The sequence below is a fragment of the Electrophorus electricus genome, chromosome 10 (assembly GCF_013358815.1).
Source record: "Electrophorus electricus isolate fEleEle1 chromosome 10, fEleEle1.pri, whole genome shotgun sequence".
Taxonomy (NCBI): Eukaryota; Metazoa; Chordata; class Actinopteri; order Gymnotiformes; family Gymnotidae; genus Electrophorus; species Electrophorus electricus.
The window spans coordinates 10635314-10663139 of NC_049544.1; the positions used below are offsets into that span (position 1 = coordinate 10635314).

General features: G+C 37.4%; 2 protein-coding genes across 3 annotated transcripts; one reads left to right on the forward strand and one right to left on the reverse strand.

The window, feature by feature from the left end:
• Window positions 1-5568: 5568 nt before the first annotated feature.
• eva1ba (eva-1 homolog Ba (C. elegans)) lies at window positions 5569-16538 on the forward strand. 2 transcript variants are annotated; one of them, XM_027001523.2, is made up of 4 exons: window positions 5569-5862; window positions 11089-11202; window positions 12509-12601; window positions 12716-16538. In XM_027001523.2, the coding sequence occupies exons 3-4, from the start codon at window positions 12535-12537 to the stop codon at window positions 13150-13152; spliced, it is 504 nt and encodes a 167-aa protein (XP_026857324.2). In that variant the 5' UTR covers window positions 5569-5862; window positions 11089-11202; window positions 12509-12534; the 3' UTR covers window positions 13153-16538. The 2 variants fall into 2 exon arrangements, with proteins under 2 accessions (XP_026857324.2, XP_026857325.2); XM_027001524.2 differs by lacking the exon at window positions 11089-11202.
• Window positions 16539-16640: 102 nt separating this feature from the next.
• On the reverse strand, window positions 16641-26629 carry sh3d21 (SH3 domain containing 21). The gene is given in 18 exon segments (XM_027001600.2): window positions 16641-17356; window positions 17803-17866; window positions 17984-18177; window positions 18498-18575; window positions 19280-19285; window positions 19287-19452; window positions 20287-20389; window positions 20759-20827; window positions 22637-22688; window positions 23031-23129; window positions 23547-23641; window positions 24160-24202; window positions 24284-24345; window positions 24482-24569; window positions 24741-24853; window positions 25185-25242; window positions 25361-25518; window positions 26544-26629. Coding segments are annotated over 18 exon segments (1485 nt in total). The 5' UTR covers window positions 26548-26629; the 3' UTR covers window positions 16641-17323.
• Window positions 26630-27826: the final 1197 nt, after the last annotated feature.

Genomic DNA, 27826 nt, shown 5'->3' on the forward strand with positions numbered 1-27826 from the left:
CCCCCTCTGTCAAGACAGGGAAAAGGAAGAACATGTTGAAAGTTAGTTTGGTGTGTTTTAAATTGCCATTGATTTTTATCATTGTCTTCATAAACAAATTATTAGGATGTTATTCTACAAGGCAAGAGAAGGGAATGTTTTAAGCAAACTAATCTAGAAGTCCTTATGATAAATGTGGACAGTGGCCTGGGTGGGAGGTTAATCAACTCTCAGCTATTCAGCACTTGATGGAGGGGAAGTGCAGTTACATGGTTAAAAAAATCACTTCCTTTGGATGTACTTTGTTTTTCAAAGACCAGGAATAACTGAGAATTTTTAAACATGCTTGGACTGGTTTCCTGCTGGCAGGCCAGTGTGTTTATGTGTTAGCCAAATTACAGTTCAGAAGACTACAAGGCAGCCACAGAGAGGCTGAGCTGTCCATCTGGAGACGGAGTGATTCCCAGCTACAGTAACATGGACAGCATGGATGGGGTGAATCACAGTTCTCTTCTCTTCTGTAACCCACAGCATAATGTCTTAGACAGATAATTTCAAAGATGACTCCAATTCACTGGAGCCCCACAATCTACGTAGAAAGTATTTACATGCACAAAAGGGACAATCATTTACAGGAGCAAATGGGGAAGTCCTGAAATATTACTTCAGAATATTATTGTATCCACTTTTTCAACTTCATCTTCTCTCAACTTCGCCCTCTCATGTATTTTTGCTATGACATTTTCATGAAACTACAGACTTTTATGTCTTTTTGGATAAATTCTCTGTATAGTTCTGAGGTTTTAAGAAACATTCCTACTAAAGTTTTTAATTTTATATACAAATGTTCTTGTCTAGATGAAATTTGTTTTTCTTCTTGCTGCATGGACTGAGTTAACTCAAAAATGTTGCTACTAACAAAAACGCTGTAGTACATTGATAGTATAACACAATCTGGAGTTTAAGGATCACCAAAGGTTTGTAAGACATTGGACACTTTGAAGATCAAATGAAGTTTTCAAAAATGACATGTATGAACACTTTTTAAGCAATTTTCTTTTTCTCAGCACAGTTTTGGAAAGATCAGTCTAAATAAGAGTCCTACATCCACATTTGGGGTACCAGTGATATGAGGGAAAGCATGTATAGTATGATGACCTCTAATTAACCATGTGTACATTTGGCATCATAGTTATCAGATCATTACCATTTGCCAACTTTTATTTTTCCATAAAAACTTCAACATTTTCTTTAAATTCTTATTAAATGTTCTGTTAAAGAGCTATATAAAAATATAATCTTGATGCAGATATTAATACAGGTGTTTTTGAAATTAAATAAAGTCATGAGTATTCATCAAACACTAAACTGTGTGTAGGTCCTCCCACCTCCCACCTCAGGCATTCATATGCACCTCACAAGGATTTCAGAAGGAATTCAGGCTAGATGAAAACAGGATCATATGATGGGTTATTAGAATGCAAGCAGACAATTTGTCCTTTATATCTTTGACTTTAATAATGTGAAACTATCAACATTAATTACTGAAGAAAGGTAGAAAGACATGTGAAGTTTACTATGAAGTCTTAAATATTTCTTAGAAAAACGTGAATTGCATTTCCACGAGCATGTTTTATAACATTTTATAATGATCAAATTTCCAAAAAAGGGCTTTTAGTATAATGAATGTTCACATTTATTTGTGATCTATTATCAAATTGTTTAAAACTAAGGTTGTGGTACTAGACAGTAGTGAAGTTCAATGTTACCCTTTCAGATGAATGCATGCAATTATCTCCCATAATGTCTAGATCTTTTCTATCAGTTAGTTTGATTACTGTTTAGCCTTGTGGGCTCCTGACAAAAGTCTCCATTAAAGGCTAATAATGACAGCCCCAGCACTTCTCAGGGGTGAACTGCAGCTGCTACCTCATGGACTACCATCTAAAATGATCACTGAAATGGGACATGATAACTGACACTCTCTGTCCACACAAAGTGCACACACCCAGAGCCCAGGCTGGAGTACGCCATGCTGTTCTGTTGATGTTTTTAGAAATTGCATTCTGGGAGTCCCACTCCCAGTGGTGGGTTTTTATCTCTCAGCCAATGTGCTGCCTCATTAAAACATCTTACAACAGCACATATAGCATTTAAGAAGTCACAGGAGAGCAGTTCCTTATCTAGATCTTAAATTAGTTTGTGATAAAACAAATTTGGACTAAATAGATTAAACAATCTATTTGTTGCTCAGTCATTAATTTAGGTGCAAACATTTAGGTATAAAAGCAAATTTCAATGTCATCATCTATGGTCTTTGAAATGTTCTTTGTAAACACATAGCTTTCAAGGACCTTTTTGTCTTAACTACCATTTGAACTTGCACTGGACAATGTGAACTTTTCTATCTTTACAACCTCCACAGAGTAAGTACTTTTAGTTTGATGAGGTTTTTTTTAATTATTATTGGACATTGTGCTAATAATCAGAAAGTTAAAAAAGGTAGCTTGTAAAAGTATCCATGACTTTTCAGAAACTGCAAGATTTGGCTAGTGCCTGCATCCAGAAGGGGTGGGTGGAGTATGCTTGCCTGGCAGAGTATTGAAGTGTTTCTGTAATCCCAGTACCCCACAGCCCTCACAGTCTTCTCTTCACACTCCCTTAGTGAACACTGAGGCCTTTTACTGGTACAGCCTTGGAGCTTCCAGAGTGGTGCTGACCATGGAGGGACCACATCAGTCCCCTTGAGCCATTTCCTGTCTTATGCCCTCCCACCTAATACCAAACAGACCTTTCCTTCTTCGTGGTTTCCCTTTACAAACTCACCAGCAAGCATGCTGGAATTCTTTCTCTGTTCACTAAAAAACTGCAGTAGCATCAGAGAAGAAATCAGCATGGGACCATTAACCTTCTTAACCTCTTTCTAGTATAAGAGATGCAACAGATGTAGGTCAGTATATTTAAAAAATATATAGCATATTTATGTTGCAATGTACACCTTGTTGAATGCCACTGTAAAATATCTGTCGAGGAAGCCTCTGTATAGTTACATAGTTCCACTCAAGACCTTTAGAAGTTGTGTGGGCTTCACTGGAGACAAATAAACTGTTTGGCAGAGATTTGATTGTTTATTGGGCTGTACCTGCACAGTGATGTCTTCGTCTGGTGTTAAGGTTTTTAATAAGTATGTCTGGTCTAAAGAGCCAGGAATCCATCAGCATAGCAATAGGTGGTGGAGCACAATTTTCCATAACTTCCACATAATTTTCACTAGAGCTGAAATTTCAGTGTCTTTTGAGGTGAGCCATGTGAGCTCTGCAAAGCATGTGTTTACATTGTGTAATTCTCATGTGTTTTTGATTGAATGTAGCAGTGAACTCCCCAAGCTTCATCCCCCTGAGCACTTTTGGCACTTCTTGTACAGATTACTAATTCAGTGGTGTTAAGTACTTTTCTATGTTAGCCTTATGTCTAAAGTAAAGCTGGATGTTGATGTTTGGAAAATACAATTGTCCTGGTCAATTTTTAGGTTACAGGTTGCCAACTGCACTACTAGCAACAATTATTTGGATGATGGGGCATGTGTTCTTGTTTTCACCAAGAACTGAATGTGCTAAGTGTTAAAACATGGCATGGGCCTGGTTAGTTTGTGTCCATCAACTGAAGTCCTTCATCTGTAATTTTTCTTAATGTGCCATGACCCACAAGCCGTTTGTAAACACTGGTATTGTATGATGTGTCAGGGAGCTTACTTTTTTATGCCTTCAGCTATATTATACTTTTATATAAGAGGCACTCCTTAGTTTCTTTGCCTCACATGGCACCAATATTAACTGTGGCCCAAGATCACTTGTAATACTTGTACAGTTAAACTTTAACCACACCATTTCACCTTGGTTTGAATTACGAAGGAACAAGTGTGGTCTTGTCTATGATATCTTCTCATCTCCACTACTCATAAGATCTTTTAGTGCCCTATCATACAGTGATACTGTGCAGCCTTTAAACATAATATCCTTTTTACTTCTGTTTAAAATCCCCATTTTGATGATAAATGCACAACTGTGTATCCAACTACTCAATCTTGCTGTAAGGAATGCTATAGTAATCATTGTGTTGTGCTAAATTGGAACATTGGGAGTGTTATAAGTCCAGATAAGCCAGCCCTGACAGTTCCCACATCCTCCAGCCTGCCTCTCCTCACCCACCCCACACACCCTACTACTTTTCAGCACTCTGCATGGGAGTAAATTAGCCTCGTGCACAGATAGACAGATGCTAGCCATGTAGAGATTCAGCCCAGAATGTCATCATGAATGGAGTGATCTAGAGAAACAGGAATGCCTTCCTGAATAAACAGCACACTACTCTTACAGTCCTCCAAGGTCCATGGATTTTCTTTGCTCTCCCTTGGTACGCCCCCTCACAGAACTGAGAGGAAATTGAAGGTGTGCCTCATGCTGCCTCTCCCTTTCTTTGACAGTCTGGCTGAAGAGCAGAGAATAGAAAATATTGAGGAAGAAATGTGGATGTTTCAGGTGGACCTTATATTAATACCTTAACATGTTATTTCATTCCCACTCTTTTCTAACAAAAAATACAAAAATGCAGATGTGACTTTGACAGAGTACAACTTACTAAAATCTTTCTATTATTATTATACAAAGTTATTCATTGATCAATTCATCCTCTAAACTGTTTAAATTAAATTCTGGGTCAAGGTGGGCAGATCCTGTCCTTGTGCCAGCATGGGGCACAAGGCAGGAACCATCCCTATATAAGGTGCCAGTCGATCACAGGGCACATGCACACACTGGGCCAATTTAGACACTATAAAAAGTAATGAACAGTTTTTATAAAGTATTTACTGTCATCCTCCAGGGGTGATTTAGCATAGAATGAGCAATAGCCATCATGGGAATAGTCTGCATGCCCTCAAGATGGATATAATCAGAGTCAATCTATGATTACTTCTGGACCTCTAGAGGATTTCCTAAAGTATTAAACTCTTGGAGACTGGCAATTCCACTAAATAAATGATTTTCTTATGCATGCCTTATGTTCACATTTATGTTTCAACAACAAGCACTCAGATCTTTAGCAGCACAGTAGTGGACTTTCACTGATTAACAAATGTAAATAGGGTTTTAGTTTTAGAATCAAACTAAAACATAAAGGCCATGAAATCCTGCAGATCTTGTAAAGTTCAAATTGTATGTTTGTATATTTGCATATTTTGCATGTTATTGATGTAATTAACTCATTTTGATTCACACAGATGTCATTTTAAGTGTTTGAAAGCAACAAAATTAGTCTCAGCTTTCCATTCAGAGCATTCCTTTCATTTAAAAGTGAACATCCCCATTTTAGTCACTGGTTCTTTTCCTTCCCTGTAAAGTCATGTTTCATTCAGTGTGGAAAATCTTAGTTAATTGGTCTTGGGCTGACTTTTCCTGACCGTTTCCTTAACAACACGGGAAAGACTCCCCCCCTTTCCTTTTCCCCTCTCCCTAAACCCTGCCCATTTTAGGCTGTTCCTCCCTTTTTTCCCTCCCGCTCACTGCCTCGAGGACTGCGAGACAACTCTTCCTGCTGTTTGTAAGGCACAATTTGAAAGGAGACGGCTCTGTTGGGCTGTAGCTGCTGGCAGACATCACTGCCACTTCTCTGCACTCTTGAAGTACAAAACTAAACACTTTAAGTACAGTGCTTGATCACTGTTGAGAAGACAGTGGATTGTGTGCTCATCCAGGAGTGTATCCAACAGCAATTGGGAGAAACTCTGCAGTGTTGGGGTTGAATGATATATGTGTGGAATCAGTTTGGACCTCAGAAACCTGTTGAAAAATGTTCTATGAACAATTTTCATAAAGTAACTGTATGGTGAGTGAAAATCTCTTCTGTTGATATCAGCTTTGGATGCATAATGCAGTGAATATATGGTGTGAAAGACTGTTGAATTCTTTACACATTTAGTGGTAGTGTAGCATGGATACTCCATGCTTTTCCTCGGCTAATTTGTTGTCCTGGATGGAACAGCATAATGTTTGAATGTCATGGAGACATTAATGCATTCATAACTTTGGTATGCCATAAATCCACTGGTATAGTAATACATGTATGAGAGATGCCGTTCTTAGGTACAGTGTTTAAATAAGTTTTTAGTTACCACATCTTTTCTTTGTTGTTATTTCTAAGCTTAGTACACAGCAAACATGATTTACATAGAGACTGTAAGCTGTAAAACAAATATATTTTATATGAAATATTTCATAAGCTTTATTATTGTATTTCAGTCAAACCAGTTGAAATTGTAAAAAAAAAAAAAAAAAAAAAAAGTGTATTCTATGTTTACTCCAAATTAAGGCAGAGCAAAAAATTTCCAGTCCCATCAGTGATAACTCTGTGCTGTTAAAAAACATTTGAAATTGTATGATAGTGAAAACAAACCTCCTGGCCTGTCTACATTTTTTCTACCTCTAGAGTCAATGATAAAGAAATTTGATCAGGAAAACTGTGGTGAGAGCGTCCTGCTTTTATACTTAAGAAATTTATACTCCCTGCTTCAGCAGTATATAAGGATCTCCTATGTGCAGAGCCATTTCAAATCATTATGATACAATGTTCAAATATTTAAAATAACAATCTATAATGCTTAAATAAACTCTAAGTCAAATTAGACAATTTTAAAATTTGATTGTAAGACTGTTTGTTTTGATATGCTATGATTGATAAATTGCTTGATAGAAAGACAAGATAAGCTCTGCATCTGCTTTTTGTTTTTGGATGGCTGAGTGGAGGTGGATCTGCTCCATGAAAACACCCTTAGCCTAACCTCCTCTCCTGTGTCATTCACCAGTCCTGTCTTATCTGTCTCTGGTCTAGTACTTAACATTCTCTGTGGATTTAGGTAGGCCAGAGGTCAATCCTTCCATGTTTAACTACTTGTGTAAATTCCTGTCAAAAGCACCAGCTTTGCTAGTGTACACACACATACACACCTTCATACACACAAGGGATGCATACATGTCTATAATTAGATGTGATATGCCTGTTGCCCTAAAGAACCAGAGGACCATTCATCAAATCGGCATTTGACTGATTTACAGGCAGCTTGTGACCTGACCCACCTTTTTACTGGGCATGATCCTGAGGATGAAGCAGGACATGCAATTTGTCATGGCCTGCACTTTTTTTCTTCACACTTTTCCTTTCTGCATAATGAATATGTGGTCTTATTTGTCAAGAAATTATTTCATAATCCAATTATACAAAAATGTTTGATTAGTTATAACTATACTTTTTTCAGCACATTATTGGCCAGTGTAAGTAATATTGGCAGCTAGTGTCTGAGGGTAGCAGTGTACTGCATGTACATAGCATATATTCATGGTTGGGGCAGAGTTAATGATACCCATGCCCCCATGGGAAAGACAAAGCACATGTTTTGCATTGGACAGCAATATGAAGGTCTACATAATAGATCCAGTATGTGGGTCTGTAGGGGCCCGCTAGCTCACATCGATCTTTGGGCAAGATTATATTCTATTTGTGGAAACCAAGGATCACCTAGGGTTTGCCTTGCAACATCTTGCATATCCTTTGAAAGTAATCTAGTTCAGGTTATTTGTGCCTTGCTATAAGAGTTGTGTGTAATAGGAAAAAGAGCAGAAAAAAACATTATTGATGGAAAATCTAGGATTGTTTTAGGTCATATTTGAAAAACAAATTTCTGCAGGGTTGTAAAAACTGAAGAATACTAAGCCAAGCCACTACTACAATAGTATAGTGTAAAGTGATTGATGCATTGATATAGCAATTCTCATGGATAGAGTGATTTATGAATTTAGATGGGATTATGGTCCGGCTGTAGTCTTAGGTGGATAAGGCAGAATGTATTGGAGTACGATATGAATGATATGGTCTATGTGGTTATTAGGAATATGGGCCTCATGGGTTAAGCTTTCTTTTCAGAATGAACATAGTACTGATGTTTTCTCTACAACCAAACACACACTTGGGCCATGTTAACCCTCAGCCCCAGCCTTTATCTCAACCATCTTCTATAGCCATAATTATGTCACACTGCTACTACTAGTACCTCAGTGCTAGATGACTGCCAACTTAGAGTGTGAGGGGTTAGCCTTTGAGAATAAGCAGTCATTGATAAATATATTTTATCACCTACAGTAGCCATAAAGGTGTGTATATTTAGATTTACTACAGTTCCTTATTAGACTATGCCTGGAGCTACTTAATTAAATATTCTAGGAGACAAAAAATTGAGGAAGCTGTGTATAAGTCAACTTGCACATAATGCATTTCTGGAGAAGTATATTTAAGCATTTGGTTATGAAGTAGTATTAGTGTAGTGTCTGTTCACCCAGCTGGCATGGAGCTTCAGGGTCAGCTCCACCTTGTGTGCAAAGGTCAAGGATCTGATGGCAACCACATGTTTGATCTGGTTCTAAATGAAATACAAAAGCACCACTGGCAGGACATGCACCACAGGAACTAGCAAACCTTGTGCTTAGCATGATCTCTGTGCTCTCTGTGATCTTCACAATCTCTGTGATCTCCATGCTCTCTGGTCAGGAGTACCTCCAAAGAAAGAATCCATGTCTATAAAATGTTCTTTCAAGGTTCTTTGTTGTAAAAAAAATTCAAATGAAACTTATACACCAAACACCTTTACCATGGACCTTCCCTGAATGCTTTTACAGGCAAGTCAGACTTGTCCCTCTGCTGCAGAAATGTGTCTGGGTTTATCAGGTGGAAAGTCATCCCCAGAGCTTCTGTGGTTTCAGGGAAAAGCTTGAACTTCCATTATGCTGCTTCTTTCTCACTGACTGAAGTGCCTCCAGACTTGCCAATCAGGTGATCCTGGTTGGCTTGCATGAGCCATTGGAGACTTCATCCTGGCATACATGCAGCACTGTCAGCATTTTTGCAAAATGTTTGCCAACAGTAGTGCTCAAAGACCAAAGATTAATGATATGATAATGGAATGTTTAAATACAATAATAGAATGTATTTTATGGTATTCTATTGTGCTCTATGGTATATTTAATATAATTGTCTTTCCACTTGCAATACATTAGCCATATGATTTTTAGCTGATATGACTTTTGATGTGCCCATAGTCAAGCTAAAGTCCCTGGTCACATTTGTTTGCAACATGGAATCCAGCAAAATAAATACAATAATGCAATCAAATTTAAGATTTAAAAGATACATCAGCCACCAAAACCCATGCCTGGTCCTGAGGAACCCTCCTGTGTAGCAATGGTTGAATGGTTGAGCCTCTTCTGTAAAAGAGAGGCTCCTGTCTTGTGGTTTATAGGAGGAAGGCTGTCTTAAATTGCTTTTTATGGCTACCAAATCATTTATTTCACTTCCTTATTCCTATAGACAACCTAATAAGCAACTGAGGATCACAGAGTCCAAACAAGCCTGAGCAAACGACAAATGCACTTCACAATATACTGGAGTTGTTCTTAGGCCTCAGATAGTCCTAGCAGACAGAAGTAAACCCAGGGGAAGGAAATGCTGTTGTTGTCCTCTCATTGTGTAAAGGAACAGAAATATCATCTATGATATGATATGACAGTCCCTGCACTTTCCCTGAAGCTCCTCATTTCAAACACAAAGTAACCACTCCAGCAGCCAAAACGAATCTGACTTTTTCTAGCCTCATGCATTGTTTGTCTTAGAAGTGGTTTGAACAGTGATAATCCTCTGGTCTCCATGGACAAACTTAAAATAAAGAATTAAAACGTTTTTTCATACTTATTTGTTCTCCATACATTCTATTTCTACATTGAATAAATTTAAATGTTTAATGTTTGTATCTTAATATTCATGAATATAGCTTAAAGAATAAAAGTTTGCCAAGAGCACTAATGCAGGAAGAGGCTGTCATTGTCACAACAGTAGAAATTGTTGAGCTAGTACATTTTTCAGTGTCTTTGAGATTTTGAGACTTTTTGGAAATATTAAGTGTATCCTTAGAACACAAGGCATAAATCAATCCTTAGAATGTGTTTAAATCCTCAAACATTTGTGAAAGCTTGTGAGAGAGTCTGCTGAGGACATGAAAATAAGGTAATATATGGGAAAATACACAACTTTACTTGAGTCACATAGTTGAAAGTCTTGACTCACAGAGTTGACAATAACCTGTTAATAATTTTCACTTAAAGGGAAAAACAAACTACAAACACAACAACTCGGCAAGGGTGTTTAGATTTTAGGTTTTAAACAAGGTTTTAAACCAGGCTACCATTTTCTTTCGTTTATAGATTCCTCGGCATTGCTCGATTGTCTGATACTAAGACTTTGCACAGTAAAAAGAAAAAAGAGGGGAAAAAAGTTGTTATTATGTGCACCTTATGCTCTTTTTTATTATATATTGTAGGTTTTGATTATATATTATGGCTTTGCTGACCATGCTAGTTAAAGTGTTTCCAAAGGGCGGAAGTCTAGTGGTAGGATGCACTTGGATCCTGTTACCTGGCAGTCTCTCTCTCCCCAATGGTCTGTCATGAGGAAAAGTGCTGCAATAGTGACCTCTGGCTCTTGCTTCCATCCAGTGATCTGGAGCAAAAGGGCTACTACGAGTCAGCAGGATCCAAATCAGTAAAGCACAGCAAGAGACTTCTGCTGAACTAACGTCTATTGGCACCTCCAAGACAGAACTTATGAAACTCCTGCTGAAGTGCATTTTTCACAAAACCCACCACACTTTTGTTCAGGTTTCTGGTGACTGGGATGCAGTTCACATGCATTGTTTTGGTTTCTTAATTGTACCAAAAAGGTACAATGCGCACTATTATTAATTACCTGGCTTAAAAGGTCCCCAGTAAGCCTTTTCATTAATTGTGTTTTAATTCATTCTGAAATATTCCTACCTTTATTGTACATTTATATGAATAGAACAAAATAATTAGATTGAGCTTGTCAGTGCTTCAGTTTGAGCCACTGATGTAATGTACTAGCCGTATCCAGTGCACCCGCCAGTCATTTCTTTGTATTACAGATGCCTTACTGGGTTTGGACATGATGTGGTCTGACGTATATCTTTTCATGTTTGCTCTTATCTTTGTCCAGCCAAAGGCCTGAGTCACTCAAAGTCTAGAGCAGCAAATCCACAGTGTAAAAGGTACAATTCAACCAAAGTGTCCAGTGTATTATGAACATACTCTAAGGAGCTCAGTTTCTATGGTAAGATAATGTGCATGTTGATGATTATTTAACTGATTTTGTGTCACTTGATAACATAAAAACACAATTTATCAAAATACAATAAAAATCAAGGGACAAATAGATGCAATTAATTGTACAAACACTGCAATATGTTATACTAAGTTGTAAAGGTATTCTGAGTTTGTTTTCTATGTTTTGTAAAAATAATAACCATAAGTGTATAAATGTAACAGCAGTTTCTTATTCATGTAACAGCAGTTCATTTACGTGTTACCAACTGATGAGGTAGTCGTCTCCATAGTAAACTGAGTATTGCTCCTTTGCTCCAATTTACCTAGTTGCAATGATGTCTTGTGTGCTGGGAACAATAGTGAGTACAGTGGGATAGGCCAAAGTCAGCAGGAAGAGCATTGTGACGCTGATAGATGGGGTGGGCTAGGGGACTGGAGGGGTGCACAGGAAGTATGGTTACGACCCAGAAGCAAAGTGTTTGCTATCCCTCTATTAAATGCTTTACCATGACCTGAGGCTGCTGCATTTCCTGTGACGCAGTCTAGCAGTTTGCTTGGACTGGACCCAGGATTCCTTTCATAGAGCTGGGAAAGGAACAGGGACATACTGACTTCAATGAGCTAAAATCATCATTCATTTTTCCAGGCATTCACCCACTTATATAGGACATGAGGATGTGGCTTGGCTTTTTTTTGTTTGTTTGTTTTGGGGTTTTTTTGGAAACTTGAGACTTCCCTGGGAGTGTACAGTAAGATAGAGTCATTGTCTGGACATGATAAAAAACACAATTAAATTAAACAGGTAATTAAAGATGATCATCTAGTAGTGTGTACAAATAGAGGCTTATCGAGCCAACAAAAGTAATCATTTGTAAAGGAAATGGTGTTCCTTCGCTACTGATAAAAATGACCCCATGACCTAAAAAAAAAAAAGGCTCACATGTGCTGGCTGCACTGTAAACTGTGCTATGGGAAAAGTTAGATGTACCATGTCACTTTGTCCTACCAGTGGTTAATGGACTACTCCCACAGCTTCCAACACATGTGGGATGTCTATTGCTAAATGTTCTGTGCAAAGCAGAGCTATGAAACAGAACAGAAATGCCCCTTTAGGCTTATATAAAAAGTAAGGGTGGAGCTGTACTCAAGAGAGAAAATGCATTGTGTTGGTGCTGCATAGTCTGGCAGTGGAATTAGTAACTATAAGTCTGCAAGTATCCATGAGAAACACACAAGGTCCTGCACTGTGCACAATGATCATAATGACAATACACATGTTTCTACTTTCTACTTTCTGTGTTTTGATTTAATAGGTGTGAAAACTCAGGACTAAGCCAGGATGGATGTGAAAAAGAAAGAAATGGACCTTCTGAGTAACAGCATTGCTGCATATGCTCACATAAAAGGTTATTTTCAAACCTGATAACTGTTTATATTAATCACTGCATGTTTGTATTTGTATTTGTTTTGTGGTGAAATCATACCACCTAGGTTGTAATGTATATGGTTCTCCTTTTCAGCTAATCCTGAGAGCTTTGGCCTCTACTTTGTCATTGGTGTGTGTTTTGGCCTTGTGCTCACTCTGTGCCTGTTAGTCATCCGAATTTCCTGCAAGCCTCAGACCAAGCCTAGCCCCACCACCCCAGAGAACAAACAGCTGAAAGAGTTTTGTGAGGATGAGGAGGACGAAGAGAGTGATGATGATGATGATGATGATGATAATGAGGATGTGGTGGATGTGGAGGCCCTAGTTCCCCCCACCACCACAGAGATGCCCATGGGCAACCACCAAAGCACACCGGACGGTAGTGTAAATGTGTTCACTTCAGCCGAGGAGCTGGAGCGTGCCCAACGCCTGGAAGAGCGGGAGAGGATCATCAGGGAGATCTGGAGGAATGGACAGCCAGACCTCTTGGGCACAGGCACTGGCACCATTGGAAGGGTGCATTACTATTAGCTTTCAGTATTATTGGGATGTGGTCTCCAGCCATATTATTGGTTCAGCACATTTACAGGACAATGTCGAAAACTTTTGGAAGGTGCACTCTTTTTTTTATTTGTTTATCCAGTGTAAGTCCAGTGCCCAAGTCTAGAATTACAACTGCAGCATGCACACTTGCTGTACATGGGCATGTTTTGGTGCTATGTGTTACATTGTGACTGCAGAGGTGTTGCGAAATGTTTGCTGTTTTTGTAGCCATGTGAAAAGCACACTCTCCCTCAGGCTTTTTCAGGGTTAAGGGGTAGATATATTGTAATGTACAATGATGTTTGTCATTTCTAGATGATTCCAAGACTGTGCTTAATCCTTTGCACTTTTCTACTTTCTATCCAATCATTTTTATTTTGCCTTTGAAATTTCTCTTTGTGTTAAAGTATTATCATAATGTAAAGAAAAATATTAATTTAGCATTTACCAACCACTTCACACTTCCAGGTCCCTAACATCAATGCTTCCCAGGTTTTTTTTTTTGAGTCATACAATTTTAATATTTGGATAATTAAATTATATTCAAAAATTAAACTTAAACTAATATTTCATTTTCATTTCTTGGGTCATGGGGTTTGTCTGCCAAAATTAAAATTTTGTTCTTCTAGTGTTTTTATTTCTATGTTAAAGAATATTAAAGACTTCAGAGAGACTGCTTAATTAAACATTTTATATGTTTACAAAACCCAAAATCAGGCACATTTTATAATATTAATGGACCAATGAGCACTCTTAAGTTATAATGTAGTCTGCAAATAACCAAAGAGTTGCGTGTATATCTGTGAAATGCTGGCATGGGCATGTGAGGCTGCCAGGCTGTTTGCTGATTAGACTTTACTGATGATATGACTGCTAGCAGCAACAGCATGATGAACACTTAAGTATATAGAAGCATCTTAACTGATCCAACCAACTGCCTTGGAAAACTAAGTGGATGGGACTTCACTTTGCCTCAGGACAATTACCTCAAACATACTACTAGAACAACTGTGTGGTTTTGTTTTCATTGCCAACAAGTAAATTTTTCTTGCCTGGCCAAATCACCCTACCCAAATGGCATTGAGCAAGAATTCACTTACTGAAGTTTGAAGGGTCCTCAAACAGGCTTGCCCTGAAAATTACGGCATTGAAGGCCTGACAGTTTCACTAGCACAATGCCAATCGTGAGGTCTATGTGTCTTTGGATTTATAACCAAGTATGAAATATGACCATTAATTTCTTTTAAGATCAGCTTTTATTTGTGGTTTCCTGAAATGGGTATGTCTATGATCTAAATAACCATGAATTAAGACCAATATTCTGCACTTTAAAATAAGGGAACAGAGAAATTTGAGAACAGAGACAAAACAACAAAAATTGTGTGACTGTCCAATTACTTATCTGCTCACAATATATCAATTAATGAGAAGTTCATTAGAAGGACCAAAAATCAAGATGACCATTTTGACTTTTTACTATTGCTTAAAATACCATTCGGCATGAGTGCTACAGTAAGTTATTTTTCTGGTGCAATAATATCCTACCAAGCTTTCTGTTTGATTGTACTTTAAAATCTTTAGCATGTTTTTCAGATCACATATGCTTTCATTCCAATTGAACTATTTAACATCCTTGCCTCATGGTATATTCAGAATAATTTTACCAGAACATGTGTCATTTAACGTAGCATGTAGCAGTCAGTGAAAGGTGGATGTAACTGTGAGGTATATTTATTAGGACACTTCCCAGCAACAGTAGTCAAGACACAGAGTCTGGCCTAGGAAACAGATAGCCTAGGTGAATCCATATTTGAAATGTAATAACGGGGAGGACACAGCAGAAAGTTCTTCAGGAACTGTACCTTTTAATCAAAGATTCTCTGTTGTTGTAAGATTGTAAGATTTTCAAAAATACAAACAAACCAAGTGTTTGAGATATGCTTATGGCTTTGGCTATATTTCGACTTAAAAGAAAATTCCTGAGGCTGTGGTGGAAATAAATGTGTCCCACTTAAAACAAATGGCAGTACTACTGCAATCAGTTGTATGTGTAATACAATTATAAGACCATGTGTAATCATTTAATATCTATACTCAAATAGCCCCCTCCTATTATTTAGTCCACAGCTGGTATTTTAAGCACAAGTTCTCCAGGTAGGGTTCTTAGTTTAGAGAGAAAGTCCATGAAGCCAAAGTCATCACAACTCATTACACTTCACAAACTAAAATGTAAGGCTCCTCCCTGGCACTAATTGTTTAGTAAAAAATTTTTGTCTGTATTACCCTTATACACACACGACACACACACACACACACACACACACACACACACACACACACACACACAAATGTTTTTAGTTATTCAGTTCAGCAATTTGCTTGTGTGTTAATCCTTAAAAATCTAAAGCCAATCAAATGGTCTTAAGTAATATCTGGGAAACAATACTACTGCAATGAATAAATGTAGTTTTTGAATCCATAGTTTTTTTAATCCATTGCAATATGCTGTGGAAGCCCTTTTGGTTCAGGGAGCCAGTCAATCTCTGGAAATTGTTGACTCTGAATCCAGCAAATAACCCGACCATCACACTGTCTCCTCCATGTTTGACAGTTGTTGTCACACACTGAAAAACCATCACCTATTCGTAAGCATACAAAAACTCTGCATGATGAACCAAATATTTAAAATCTTTATCCATCAGTACATAAGACATACCATTCCTCAGTAGTCCACTGGCAGTGCTGTACACACTAGGTAAGTCACATTTTTCTTATTTTGACATTTTAGCAATGGTTCCTTAGTATCACTTGACTTTACAAACCTTCTCTTCTCAGTTGAAACTGAGACTTGTTTACTTTGACCAGTGTTAAGATGGGTTTGAAGGCATTATCCTGTGAGCTGTACATAATTCATGCTGTTGACTCTCAGAAACTTGTCATCTGATTCTTTTTTATTTTCTCAGACCTGTTTATGTCAACATTTCCTCCAGTTTGCATGTGGTGTAGGAAACTACTACCAACACCTTTCTTTGCAATTTCTTTACAGGAAAGTTCTATACTTTTACAGGTTGCAATGGTTGATCTTCCTTTGTTAAGTACATTTCTCTTGTCATAATGATAACAATATACTACATCCTGCACTGCAAAATTGTCCAAATATTCTCCAAAGGAAATAATAACACTGCTTTTATACAGAGGGGTTTATAGGTTGGTTCACCTGTACAAATTGTTTGTATACATTTCCAAAGCTTAATTTTGTTATATCTCTGAAATATATGTGATTTTTCAGTTTTTCAAATAATTGTTTTTTTTTTAATCTCTGGCAGTTTACCACTTACCATTTCAGGTTATTCACAAGACTTGGACTGCTTACATATCAGTAAGAAGTGGAACAATTAGAATGCTCTTTCTGCTGGCAAGCCTTCTATAGAAGGCTTCAATAGAAGCAGACATACCAACTTTTAATATAGCATCACCAAATTTGTTTATTTGTAATAACAAAATACATCCTTCGGCTGCTTCCAATTCACTAACTGTTCATAATGCAGCTAGGCTCTAGTCTGGGTTTAATCACAACAAACACACACATTAAATAAGACATGTAAATATAAGGCCTATGAACAAGAATATCCTGCTTAGTGTCACAGTACAAATCCCCAGTAAGAACCACATGTCTGTGAAAGCATACACCAGACGTTTTACCAAACAGACTGCTCTACAGGGACAGCATGTTATATATAATTAAAAGAGATGTGTACATCTTATAAATAACACAGCTCAAATTCAGAGGAAAAAAAAAGAAAAGTTGAGAATAATAATTAAAAAAAATGTAACACTGGTTCATTCCCCATGCATTAGCCTATAATCAGTGAGATCTATATTTACAGTGTGCTAATCCTAACCATCAGTCCCACATATCATTATATGTACAGCCATGATCCTGGAGAGTTATCCACAGGAATATACAGAACTCAGTTGCCTTTAAGCCACTGAGAGTGGAATTAGTCAGAGGGCCACAGAAGCTATGTGCCTGAAATATTCATCTATGCTGTCTCTACACACTCTATCTCTTGCTGTTTCAGTATCTCAGTGGGAGCAGCAATATAAAAACAATATATTTAAAGGGAGAGAGTCCAAATGATCACTGAGTCTTCTGGGGTTAATTTTGTTTTTTCAGCAGTTGTACCTCATCCTGCAAGGATTAACATGGATCATGTTAATATCTGCTGTAACTTTCACTTTCATAAAGTTAAATATATATATATATATATATATATATATATATATAAGATTATAAATGACTGACAATGTATGACATCTCATTCTTAACTAATACATTTTTATTGTTGACTATGTGTGAGGTTTAACACACTACTGCCCTCTAGAGAGGGCACAAAGCCATGCACTGTAGGAACATATATGTCCTTATGAGTCAGGAGTTCCAAAGTAAAGCCAAGTCATGTCACATTTATTTATATAGTGCTTTTGCGACCACACATTGTTACAAAGCAGCTTTACAAATATATGCATCCAGATCCCTGATGAGCAAGCCATAAAAGCTGAATGAATGTTATCATAACTGAATGAATGATCTGAAACTATGATCTGAGAAAAAAAAGTTCTCAGTAGTCCACATACCTGTAATTTCATTCGCTTGTTTCTTTCCTCGTTCAGCTCATTTTTAAGATCTTGCATGTCTGTACTGTTGGGAATTATACATTTCAACATATGATGATTAAATATGAGCCACATGCTGTAGTTTGGTATTGGAATCACTGACTCTGGCCTCTAACAATGCAGGCGTGGTGAAGCTACTCACTTGTGCCGAGTTTTGAACAGTTCCAGTGCTATGCGCAGTTCCTTTAAATCAGCAAGCACCTGATCCAGTGTGGGTTTCTCTTCTTCGAACTTGACCTCATTCACAGTTTTGGATGGAGTAGGATGCTGTGATATTGAGGCAGTGGTGGAAAGATGCTCTTCCTTTGTAGCTGATGGTAAATGGTCATCAGTGACCTGTAAAACACATCATTTTATTTGATATATTGAACATTTCTTATATGTTGAAAAACTTATATTTTAATTAAACATTGTTTTAGTTACTTTCTATGATTTTATTAACTTTCAACTTACTGTTATATTTATTATATACTAATGTGTTATTTTGTGTTCATGATAGATGATAATATATAAATGCATCAGTACATAAAAACATAATGATTGAGGACATAACCTTTGCTGGCTACCAGATTATTGTCTAAACATTGACACAGTCATTTTTGTTATGCCTACTGGAAGTAGTTGGCATCTTCTGGCTAATTGTTTTGTTTTCAAACCTTGGGAGGAACTGGACATTTCTGGGGTGCTGCGTCTGGTTCTGCTGATACCTCATTCTGATGGTCATCAGCAGGAACCTATAGAGAAACAAAGGCCATTAGCCCTGCTTTCCAGAGCCTGCTACTGAACCAAATCTCCTTTCTTAAGCCAATAGTACTGGGCCTAAATCACTGAAATGACAATCTCTGACAAATCTAGTCTAATGTCATTCATCTATTGTTGATATATATCTTTCACCTCAAAATTGTTCTAAAACATTAAAACCATCCATTGATTTATTTTCAGACTAATCATTGTCCAACAACACCAGGGTCAGAAACCAGCATTTTGGACCTGCTTGTAATTTAATCAGATAACATTTTCATGCATCTTGGTTCCTTGTTGTTTTCACACTTGTAATAACTGTAACAAATAATTCTTTGTGCACTGGCATTAAAAGCATTGTCACATGGAACTGGCTTCCCTACATCTCATGACATGTGAATGTTTTACAGACTGTCACATATATCTGGTCTTTTGTCTGCAGAATCCACACATCTTGAGAAATTTTGTATATAAGCACCTGTTTAAAGTTTCCAATTTCATGCTCTGGGTCACAAACTAAGTCACATGGATTTGTTTCCCTGGCATTAACACATCTGATCCAACTTAAGAATTGATTGACAATTAGCTCATAAGGAAACACTGCAGGTGGTGGGTGGACAGGGAATAAACATTTCTCTAAAGGACATGAATTAATAAAGATTAAAATTAACTCATTAAATGACAGGATGTTTTTTACATTGAGAGGCTGTGCCAAGGCTTGTTGGTGGTCTCCTCTGTGGAGGTTTGGCCCTGTTGGCTGTAGGATGGCTAAGTTTTACTGAAGACACGTCTACTCCATCAAACTGGCCTGGGTCTTTGGCTTTACTCTCTGGGTGTTTTGGTGAGGCAGGAGGTTGCTCATCACCATTCCTAAAATATGAAAACACAGCCCAGTCTGTAAGACTGTGTGACACCTTCATCTTCCATGCATGGCTATAACAAGCCTTCATTTGCTGATAATATTGCAGGTGTACACAAATGGGTCACCAAGACATATGAGCACTTGTTCTAAAATTACCATGAAATCTGAATAAACCTTTTAGCATTAATAAACAATGTTAATATGAATGTTATTTAAGGATACCTAAATGTCAAACATTTACTTTTAGGTTTTAAGTAATATTAAAATTGTGCCATGACATAACATAACAGACAACAACAGAAAGTAGCTCTAAAAGTCTGTGCAGAATTCCTGCATCAATAATTTCCACAATGTGTCAGTGTTATACGAGCTCAAGGTGATTTTTCTCCTGATAAGTGGTATATAGTCTACAGTATGCATGCTTGAAAAACAGGAAGCATGCAATTTAAACTCATTTAGTTTCAGAGTGACTCATCTAGTTTTTCCATTTCTCTCTCTTTAGATTTTCTGAAGACTGGGCATGTAACACTACTTTCAGACAGTTCTGGTCTGGCATTTTTAACACAGCAGAAAGCAAAAATGCCAGGGAAAAGCTCCTTATTAGCCTGTATTTAATAAGTGTTACATTCTTTTTCACATTTTAACAACAACAAAAAATTAGCAATCATACTTTCAATTAACATGCTTGAAAGTGGCCATATTTTCTCTGTATTTACTGTGCATTTTGTTAAGTATGAATATTTAATAAATAAAATTTATGGTATGTGTGCTTACTAACTATAATTACTATATTTAGTGTACTTAAGTTATTTAAGTTGCCAGCTAGAGTGTTTGATGCTCACCTGGGCCCAGGTTTGTGGGGTTTGTCCTTCACTGGAGGAGGAGAGGGTTTGAACAAGCCAGGCAGTTTGATTTTACCAGGGGGATCACTTCTGAAGTCTTTGCCTTCTAGTTTTCCATCTGCACACAATAACAAATAAAGCATTCATAATCACAATACAAAATCAGTCCATAATGCACAAAGAAGTAGGGATTGGCTATTTTTTATTTCACTGAGCCTGTTAATTAAAATAAGCAGCTCAGAGTTTGAGCATGTACACTGATTTATGTATTTTACTATTATTATTTTTTGTATTATGTGAAGCCTTAATTGGAAACAAAGGTAATGTCATGCATGCTAGTAGCCCTGTAGATATAATGGCCTGTTAAGCACTAAATGGTTTTACATGGCAGTTTGATGTTTATAGTCATCTTTGGCATAAATGTACTCTTCAAAACGTCAGCAAAATAATAATTAGAGCAGCGCCACAGTACTCTTACCAATGGTCTCGGTCTTCAAGCTTGCTTCAGTGCTGCTCTTCTCCATTCCAGAAGCTTGCTTTACTGTCATATAAAGAGAGATTTTCTTTTCATGTCAGTGTTGACTATATAATTTCTACATATAAGTCATTTTTGACTCCAGAGAGAACATTAAACAGCATGAATGTTTCAGCTGAACTAACAAAATAAGCAATATTTTACAGCGCAGTTATAATGACATGGGGTGTGCAGAGGAGGTCTGAAAAAAGCATGGGAATGTCAGAGGTTTCCTGATGGAGGAAGCAGCATGCTGTTTCTTGGGGCTACGCAAACCTCTCACAAGAAAAAAAAAAAAAACCTTGGGAAACACTTAACTCTGGGAAACTTCCTAAAGTGATTTCATGAAGCCACATGCAATAGAACTCACAGCTTTTAGTAATCTATTAAACTGCAGTCAATAGTTTGAAAAATTAAAATGGTGTGTAATCAGAATTTCCACTTGTATACTACCTCCAGTTCAGAACAACCCTTGAATTGTGAAGTCTTAAAGTAGTGACATTAATTAGTAACAGAGCATTTGCTTCAGTTTAGGTTTTCTTGCCAGAATGGAATCTAACCTTCTTTCAATTCAACATTAAACAATTTTTTTTTTAAATCTTATGGCACTCTTTCTGGATCCTTAAAGATTACTGAATGCTACTTCTTAACAGATTTAGCACAATAATAATCTCTACAAAGAGCATTTACATTTATGTCATTTTATCCAGAGTGACATATATTTATTAGAGAAATATTTTATGAAAGAAAGCCTTTTTACATAAAAAAAAAAGCTAATATACAGTAGGTCAGCTTCTACATACCCTGTCAGGAAGGCAAGCCTTGCTTCTAGCTGCTGCACATGCCGCAAAACATATTTAAGTGCCCTTGCCCTCCAAGCATTCAGCTCACGTGATGTCAGCAAGGCCTATAACTTCCTGAACAACTCATACCTACCAAAACTTAATGTGTTTAGAAGGTTCTATGAACTACACCAATTTGAAAGTCCTGATTTTATAAGAGCATGCAGGTTAAGCCATTTATGCATTGAAACCATCCTACAGAAATTAATCTAAAACGGTGTTACTTTTTTATCTGAAATTTCTTTTAATGAAAAACAACCACAGAAGTCGCAGGTGTTCTTAGTTTTTTTAAGCTTATCTCTGTCAAAAACCCACTTCCTGCTCCAGTTGTGACAGCTGTAAATGAGCATTTCACATCCTTTTTCACAAGCTGACACACTGAGTGCAGCAAGACTCAAAGTGTTCTGTGCCTCTGATTACAGAGCATAAATATCGGTTTTCACAAAGCACAAACAAAAACCTAGCCTAGGAATTGCAAAGGATAAATGAAACTGCAATTAGAGGGGTTTTTTTTCAGTTAGAACAGGTAGGTAGAATGTCTTTTCAAGACATTTATAACTTTGGCCTAACTGACTTTTCTGTCGTTTCTAACCTTATTTACATATGTATATATGTAGAGCTCTCGCTCTCTCTCTCTCTCACACACACACACATGTGTTTGTTGTATGTATACATAATTGTGTGACTCCTGGGTTTGCTGAAAGTTTTTTTGAAAACCTATTGCCAATGCTTATTTGGGCTATGTGTTTTCACAACTAAAGGTATACTCTGACTCCATGAATTCACACCCTACAGCAGTAGAGAAAATGTTCCCAAACTGGAAAAATTGCTGTGGCTTCCTGACACATCTAACAAAATAAACCTCCTGTGTGAAGGATTCAGCATATTGCTAGCATATATGAAGACATTTAGTATGTTTAAATCTCATGATTACATTATCCCTGATTACCAGTTCTACCAGATCCACTGTTTAAAAATAGAATGACTGCCTTACCTGATTTCTTCTCTGAGCCACGTCTCAGTGGTGGTTGGTTTTTGTCCATAAGCTAAAAGAAAAATTTTAAAATAGTGTTGTTTAGAAACAGTGCTGGATTAAACCTATTTCCATAGTAGCAACATCATGCCCCTCCTTTGCTCACAGACTAATGGAAATCATTGATTCATTTCATGCTAAACATGCTTAAAAAAACAGCAAAAAAATACAGCCACAGAAAGACCAAAGTAAAGCTACTAATAAACTGATCAATCAGCTTCGACAGTCTGTGTAAAATAACTGCATGTGTTTGGTCTGAAAACATTTGGGAAAATCCTAGAGAAATGTTGACTGAGAAGACACTCCATTTTCATGCAATAGAGCTAGTGTGAGAACTTTTCTCCATCCCACTCACTTGGAGAGTGTCCATCGGGATCACCATGACAAAGTTGTCAGGGAAGAAGCCTCTCTGACCGTTCAGTTCACCCTCCCACCATCCCTCATCATCAGTGACCTGTAGCCCAGAGGAACAGTGCATAAAGCCAAACCCTTGTGTCCTCTTACACACACACACACAAACTCAAACATACCAATAATAACAATGCCATTTACAGGATAAATAGTCAATTGCCACTACTCATGAAGTACCCAGTGCATTAAAAATAACCTGTAATATACAGGAACTATATTCATCTGATTAAAGTTTTAAAATAGGATTGGAACAATACAGCAAGCAGTGTACTGGACTAAGAATTAAATATTTTCTTGCATGCATTGCATATCAGACTGAAAGATGATCAGCAGTCAGCTATAATGGCTAATGCCTTCACAGGCAAGAGAATGTGAAGCAGGTATCTGAAATACATCTATTAATACAGCATAAGGGGTAGAAGAAGATTTATAATCAGTTTACTATCAGTCAGTGGTAGACCTTGCTGATGATGGTGATGAAGTCTCCTTTCTTTAGATTCATCTCATCTTCGGCTATGGCTGCATAGTCAAACATGACCTGACAACATTCTTTCACTGGCACACAACAAAAACAGGAATGTTTAGTGTGTTGAGTTGACGAACATTATGACAGTGCACTAAAGGAATGTTTAACTGGAAACGTGGGGAATGTTAATCATTACCAGCAGAAAGGAAGACAAAAGAATTACAGTCTCACACAGAACCACTGAGACCATTAACATAATACATTAACATCTTTAGATTTATGTATTTTAATGTATATACACATGTATCTTAACAAGTGGTATTATGACAGACAGATCAATAATTGTGTATTAAGTTGCAATGTAATAGACGTATTGAAGTTATGTACCAGCCGAGGATACAGGCTTTGGGGGATTCTGAGGAGCTAGTGGATTATATATACTGATTAGTCTTCATGACACTAATTGTGATGTTCTGACATCACAAGAAAGACTTACAAGCCATGCATTGAACAGGCCAAATAGCACTGAGAGTCCCAGAAGCCAGTTGTCAGTTTTGCTGTTCAGTGTTTTAAAATGTCAAATAATTTGAAATGTAAATGTACTCACCATTTGTTTTATGGTGTGTGCTCACTCTCTCTGTTTGTATTCCCTAGGCAGAAAGAGACTAATTAGATTTTGATTCTGCATCATGCTAAGCTTTCTTCTGCACAGAGATCCAGTCTGGAAGTACCTCTTTACTGAATACAGCCTCAGAGATCTTAGACCTGGTTTTGGTTTCATTTGCCTTGGTATCTGCAGAACATTGACACGCAGAGACATTATGGACATGTCTTATGAGGAAATCATTCAATATTACTTGCAAAATATTTGAGTTATGTGAAGACCAACAAAATCCAATACTCCAAAATGTTAATCACTATAAGTAAACCTTTTGGAGAGATGATTTCTTTTACAAAATTAGATGGAAAAGCTCCTATTTTGCCATGTTTCTTCCCCATCCACCACCCATCTTCAATCTATGGACAAAAACAAAAGAAAGGTGTAACAATATACTATATCATGACAAAATGTCATGAAAACCATGAAAAAATGACAAACTAAAGTATGTTGACCACTGAACATTACAAAGAGTGCCTTTGTAATGAGTGTGCCTTTGTAAAGAGTGTGAGAAACATGTTGCTAACTACCTCTCTGAGGATTTCTATGGTCTCTCCAACAATCAGCTCGAGCTCATCTTCATTTGTTGGTGTGTAGGCAAAGGCCACTTCGCATTTCCTACACTGCTCCTTCGGCATCTTCACTGGCGTGGCAAACAAGTACAAATAAACATCTGAGGAACTCTGAGTTTAAACCAACAGCTAAGAAAAAAGATTCTAGTCAAATGGATTCCGCTTCATTGTCACATGCCTTTTAACACTATTTCTGCACTTATAATTAGCACTTGGCCCTCGAGATAGGATGTGGTCCCAGTGGAGGAAGAAATCTTTCATTACTTGGTTCTGTTTATCATGCAGCCAATGCACACTTTATGAGCAACTAAAAGCTCATAATCCTCCAAAGTAAGTCAGTTTTGAGTTTGTTGTCATTTTCTTTTGGAATGCGTAGGTCTCTACATGAAAAGACACACATACGTTTTCGCATGCTTCGTGGCTCCCTTTTGCTGTCTCCAGTCAAGTAATTGGGAACCTCCTGAACAAACAAAAACAGAAGCAATGAAGAAACAGTTCACTGAGAGGCTGACTACACTGTGAGAAGGTGGCCTCCAGGCAACCCAGACATGAGAAATGGCATATGAAAAGGATCTGACCTTGACAAAGTTGGAGGGGACGATTCCTCTCTTCCCACGGAGCTCACCCACCAGCCAGCCTTCCTCGGCAGATGCTGTCACATTCTTCACCACGTCGCCGGCATGCACTGTCAGCTCGTCTTCCATTGTTCCCTCAAAGTCAACCAGCACCAGCACCTCTGAGGCACACATGTGCGCACAAAGAGCACAGGTACATGTAAGTTATCAATGCTTGGTGCTGGGGTTCACGTACATGTTAGTGACATGTTTAGTACAGAATTATTTACTGGCACTGCTACTGTTTCAGACACAATGCAAACTTTTTAAATAAACCATGATGTCCTTTGTTATTTAATCTGTCAAATATAGACTGGGCACAGTTTTAACCAGTGCACCAGTGTGATAAACAAACTGACATGCTAGATCTCAGAAATGCTAGATCATCACAATGCTAGATCTCAGAAAAGTGGGGTGATTTATCCTGTGCAGTCAGCAGATATCTACAAAGTAATGTGTTTCAACAGGCCAGAAGGTATGTGGTATGCGAGATATGATTGCAGGTGGAGTTTGTGGTACTGACTGCACTAGCTGTAGTTACTAAATAGTAGCTCGTACAGCAAATGCTTCAATTCAGCTTTCAGTATTGTCTGCTTACAAAGGTATAAACCTTTGTTATTACAGTACTGCAAGTATCTTATCTGCTGTTAAATCACATATTGCTCAAGTTATGAATGAAAGAAACCCAAGCCAGAGTACCCGGTACAGAGTAACTCAGAAAAGAGGAAGGCAGGTCAGCCATTCCCTCTAACACAGCACTTTCAGCATTTTAACTGCACAGTATGGAATTGAAAATAGTTCACTTACATTTAATGTTCTTAAAGAAATCTTAAACTAATGACTCATTAAACCTAATTTTTGACTGAACTGCCATAGCATTGTAATTATCTATTTATTATTGTATGCCTATCAATCTAAGATAGTCAGGCATAGTTTGGTCAATGTGGTCAGTTTATAAACATTTTAAACTGATCTACAGTGACATACTGTCACACAGTCCATATAACACATAGGGAACATATTGTATACTAACTTCTAATCAGCATTTACAACCCTGGCATAATACAAGCTTGTGTTATATTTCAAGCATGATCAAACTCTCCTTGAAACATGTCACCTCTAGAGTGTAAAAGAAGCAGAGGCTCACCCATTGCTTGTAAAATCTGTGTTTAGTCCTGTTCACTTTCAAAAGGCAGACGTCCTTCTCAGCCCAACAGTCCTAGTGACATCAGGTTAAAAGCACAGCAGGAATAAATGCAGTTGCACAAGACTCAGAAAGAGAAAAGGCTTCCTCCTTCAAATATTAACACTGAGAAGCTCTTCCCAGCTAGTCATGACAAGCTACACACCTTTCTGAGGTGGATGTGCATGCACACACGAGAGACAGGGAGAGAGACATAGAGAGAGCCATAGAGAGAAAAACAGGTGAAACAGGTTTCTGTTGTTATAACTGCTCAAAAATGCCGTAAAACCTAAAAAGAAACAAGCAGGAAACCCTCAAGTAATGACCCATGTTTTTTCTGACATACTACCATGTGAGGAAATGTGCATGATTGACTTTGAATCCAGATGATCCTCAGGATAAAATCTGTCTTACAAGTATATGACATCAAAAACAGACTATTGTATGCTTGGCAGAATTGGAAGAGCCAAGTATAGGGTCAATTGAAACCCCTGAGGCTTGAGAGCCAAAGGTCCTTCAGTTCAATCATGTCACAATGTTTTTAAGTGCTAATGCTTTAATTATTTAAAATGTTGATTGTTAATAAAAAGAACATAATGAATACATTTTTTTCATAAGACACAGAAACAGCAAATTATATCTAAAAGAATGACATATATTTTACACTGACAACACTGATCTATTTAAGCAGTTTAAACCAATCAATAAATAAAGATTTCCCCCTAGCTTCCACTGTACTGATGTATTGGTCTACATTACATGTCTGTTATGCAGTATAAGGATTGGAGCACACTTTTCATCTTATTCAAACCTCACTATCACTGTCATGACACTAGCACTCCATCCTTTATTTATTTGTTTATTATTTTTAAAGTAGGCTTTGCAATGTATTTGTTTGCACTCATGAACAAATTTCAGGATTCTCAGACACAGTAATAATCAAATAGTATTTCACTTACTGTACAGTCCTGAAATCTTATAAAACAAATCGATATCACTCAGGTCACTGTTCTGTGTGCAAAGTCCAAAGTCCTAGCCTCGCAAGACTCTTCCCATGTTGACTTAATACTCTACTTCACCAAGCATGCTACTCATACTTCTGCACCCTATGACAAAATAATCTCTATGCTATTACAGAATACACCATTTCATGTGGGAAAACCTTGATTTTATTCTTGTCAAACATTTTTAATAATACAAACCTAGAATACAAACACATTAAATGTGCTTGTTGAGCATGAAAACAT